Source organism: Vicia villosa, unplaced genomic scaffold, assembly GCF_029867415.1.
Source record: "Vicia villosa cultivar HV-30 ecotype Madison, WI unplaced genomic scaffold, Vvil1.0 ctg.000363F_1_1_3, whole genome shotgun sequence".
NCBI lineage: Eukaryota > Viridiplantae > Streptophyta > Magnoliopsida > Fabales > Fabaceae > Vicia > Vicia villosa.
Window position 1 is genome coordinate 420976 of NW_026705164.1, and position 4074 is coordinate 425049.

The 4074-nt window shown below is 33.1% G+C and overlaps 1 protein-coding gene across 1 annotated transcript; it reads left to right on the top strand.

The window, feature by feature from the left end:
* The first annotated feature begins 924 nt into the window (after window positions 1-924).
* On the top strand, window positions 925-3036 carry LOC131627404 (uncharacterized). The gene has a single exon (XM_058898263.1). It carries the CDS (start codon window positions 1419-1421, stop codon window positions 2322-2324), a length of 906 nt encoding a protein of 301 aa, XP_058754246.1. The 5' UTR covers window positions 925-1418; the 3' UTR covers window positions 2325-3036.
* The last annotated feature ends 1038 nt before the right edge of the window (window positions 3037-4074 follow it).

Consider the following 4074-nt stretch of genomic DNA (forward strand, 5'->3'; position numbering starts at 1 on the left):
ACTTCGCCCCTTGGAACCCCGTTTCAATTATTCGTATTCAATTATACGTTGACTCGACGAGCGTGCACTCCGCACTCTCCTAACTCGTTTCCAAGCTTAACGCATAATTGCATCGACCTATAGTAAATCACATTACTACTAAAATAGATTGGTGATACTAAAATCACCAACATAAATAAATGATAAACGAGCAACAAAGTTATGACATTACTCTTTTTTGTATAACAAAATCAATTCTCTTAAAAATTACATTCATTGAGCTAGGAGAACAACACTCTTATGCATAAGCCTTTGGACTATCTGTAAACGAACCACTGCCTCTAGTGCTAAGAAATCAAAAGTGTCACAGACAAATGATATGAAGCATTTTGATTGTTAGAATATGTTTTCTCATGCTTGACCACTTGAAGCTGCTTTGAGAACTATTTGTTCAATAATAAAACATCCAGTCTTCAGCCCTTGGTCCCACCAATTGAACACCTTCATTCAAGTCCACACATGTATGTTTCTCTTACTATTTTTATTGATGGGTTAGACCAATACAAGGTCATCAATAAAGTATCATACTATATCCTTAGATATTACCTTATGATTCATTTATTTCTTATCGATGATGTTTGTCTTTTTTATCGTAAGACATGCTTGTAAATATACGAGGAACACACAATTCCTTCTTCAAAATTTCTATGTTTCAAATTCTGATACGACTTTCCTAAAAATATCATATTTGATATATTTCGTTTGGTCAAATTATCACCGAAGAGAGAAAAGTATGTTTAATTTTCAAATCTAAACACCTACTAAATCATTTTTATGGCATTGTATTATGACATAGCAATAAAAAAAAAAAAGCTTTTTCTTATTCCATCTCAAACCTTACCTTTAATGAGTGTTGAGTAACCCTCACAATTCAGCCTTTACAGCATCATACCCAGTTCCCATTCTCTTCCCTATTGTCTCCTTTCTCTTTCCCTGATCTGTCACCATCTCATTACCCATCTCTTCCTTCACAATTCATCATCAAAATACATTATAAAATTACACACTTTATTTTATTAAAATAAAAAAAATTGAGATTTGTTATTAGAACAAAAAAAAAAAAAAACAGAGTGATTGACAGTGAAAGTGTGAAAGAACTATACTTTTTTGTCTGCTTCTCTGTAACCTTGTTTTACTCTCTTACATTCCATTTCCTTCAATTTTGTCTTCAACTTTCCACGCTCCTCTCTCTAGATTCACTCACCAGTGGGGTTCAAATCTCTTCTAAACTCTCTCACATGCCTTGAAACAGGTGAATACTCTGTTTTTCACCTCTCTGCCATTTCTCTGTCTTTGCCTCAGATACCACTTTTTTCGGTGACCCTTTTCTTTCAATTTGGTAATTCCATCATAAAGTTTGAAAATTGAAGGAAAAAAAAATGAAGGATTTCCCATCTTGTTTTGGGGAAAATGCAGTTCAGGTTTCAGATTCATCCTCTTCAAATTCAAGCAAAACTGCTCAGAATCTTGTGATTTGTGTCTACCAATGTTCAATTAGAGGTAGATCTTGCTTAATTACAATCACATGGAGTAAAAGTTTAATGGGTCAAGGGTTTAGTGTTGGGATTGATGATTCTTCAAATAATCAGTGTTTGTGTAAAGTTGATATAAAGCCTTGGGTTTTTTCCAAGAGGAAGGGTTGTAAGAGTTTGGAAGCTTATTGTTGTAAGATTGATGTGTATTGGGATCTTTCTTCAGCTAGATTTGGTGTTGGGCCTGAACCATTGGAGGGTTTTTTTGTAGGAGTAGTTGTTGATAAACAAATGGTGCTTCTTCTTGGTGATTTGAGGAAAGAAGCTTTTAAGAAATCAAATGCTGTTCCTTTACCTTTGAAAGCTGTTTTTGTTGCTAAGAAAGAACATGTTTTTGGTAAGAAGTTGTTTGGTAACAAGGTTGTGTTTTGTGATAATGGTAAAATTCATGATCTTGTCATTGAGTGTGATACTTCCACTGCTAAGGATCCTTGTCTTGTGATTCGGTTAGATAGTAAGACTGTGATGCAGGTGAAGAGGTTGAAGTGGAAGTTTAGAGGAAACTATACTATACTTGTGGATGGATTTGAAGTTGAGGTTTATTGGGATGTTTATAATTGGCTTTTTGGTAGTTCTATTGGAAATGCTGTTTTCATGTTTAGAACATGTTTGTCTCATGATAAGATTTGGAATGCTCAACCTGTTTCGGATGCGAATGTTTTGCAGTGGTCTTTCTCTCAGAGGTTTTCTGAGTCCAAATTGCAACAAGGTCTTGGTTTCTCGCATGTTTTGTATGCTTGGAAGAACGAGTAGAGTTGCGTTGTTCCGGCGTCATCGGTCGAGTACTAACAGAACTTTTAATGAGTTGGGATTGATTGATTTATCAAAGATGAGAGAACTTTTGTTTGTATTGTTTCAACCCTTATACCTTTAATTTCTCTGTGCATTTGAACAGATCTTAGAATTTTTCATCACCAATGGTTGTATATTTATCTTCAAGTGTTAATTTTATGATTCATATTACAAAAACTAAATGGTTAAGTGTTTGTTCTATATGTTGTTTTCAAGTGCTGCTTCTTCATTCTTGGGATATTCTTTTGTTAGAACTAGTAGTAGTAAACATATCCTCTATATCCTTAGTTCCGTCGTATCATATATTCGAAACTTTTTGTATTGAAAATTCGAGTTATCAACTATGTAATTTAGGTGCAAACTAGTAATGTCCTAAAATAGAGGATATATTATCACTGTAGTCACTAATGCACGCATTCGGTGCATCACTGACCATTGGATCGAGATCTAAGTTTAAAGAGGGCGGCCTTGCTGCTCTACTTTGTTAGTTTATGTTTGGATCGATCGGCAGTTTGACAAAGATAACGGGACACTATGATTTTGTTGAAGCTCCAAAGTGTAGTTTTTGTCAAAATTGCAGTGTCTCGCCGTGATTCTGGCAATCTCACTGTGAATTCAAACATTTGTAGATCTTTTATTCTCTTTCACAGCCAAATCTAATAGTTTTATGATTCTGTCATGCAAATCATGGCACAGGTGTAAACAATGATTGTTGCTGACAATGGTGATTTCTTGTAAAACATACAGCTGCAAATTCAGATGCCAATCTCATATAGATTTTGTTTTTGACATGAAATGTTCTAAACAAAGGCAAGTATATACTACATTAAAAATTTGATGTATTTAATAGAGTATATCAGATATGTACTAATTAATCAGTGTCTTAAGGACACTAGTAAGGACAACTATAAGATGATTGCATGTTGGTGTTTTTCTAGTTGGGTGGTAAGATGTCATAAATATTGTTTGTTTGCTAATAGATTCCAAAAGTTAGGTGTTTCTACCATTATTTGACAGAAGAAATAAAATTGTTCGCATAAATTCAATAGTGCCCAAGTGGTTCTATCTAACAATTTTGAAGAAGGCTACTACTAATATCCTCCCTAACACATTTTTAAGACCATTAAAAAAATCCCATAAAATTGAATGGAACCACACATCCAAATTGAATCACACTTAATTGAACAAAAATGTATGTGACCCGAATTTTGTTTTATTTGAGTGGTTACATTATATATGTGATTTAAATTTAAAACAATCTTATCATGCTGAAGTTAGCTCCAACTGCAAAATATATTATACGAGTGGTTGAAATTGATTTAGCTATTAATACATTAACTTCTTAATGTATGAATTTTCTAACTGCAAAGAATTTATGTAGATTTTGCTCATAATACATCCTAACCAAATTTTTGTGTGAATGTGAGTAAAAGGGGAGAATTTAGTACTTAAAAGAGCTTCATAATTTTGATGATGAAGAACATCTTGCGAGTTAAATAATTTAGGTCAACTTTAAAGTTTGGAATTTTTAGCTGATTTGGATATTTTAGATATCATGTATATAGTGAATTCTATTTTTGGTATAAGAAATGATTTGATTAAATTTTGTTTTAATATTTTGCAAAATATGTATGTTGGTGCTACACTTTTGTGTGAAAAAGTAATTAGATATTGTTCAGTCTCGTTAATTTGGCTCTATTGATAGCTGTGC

What these genes read in the sequence shown, in the direction of transcription:
- LOC131627404 (XM_058898263.1), top strand. Translation starts at nt 1,419, where the DNA reads ATGAAGGATTTCCCATCTTGTTTTGGGGAAAATGCAGTTCAGGTTTCA.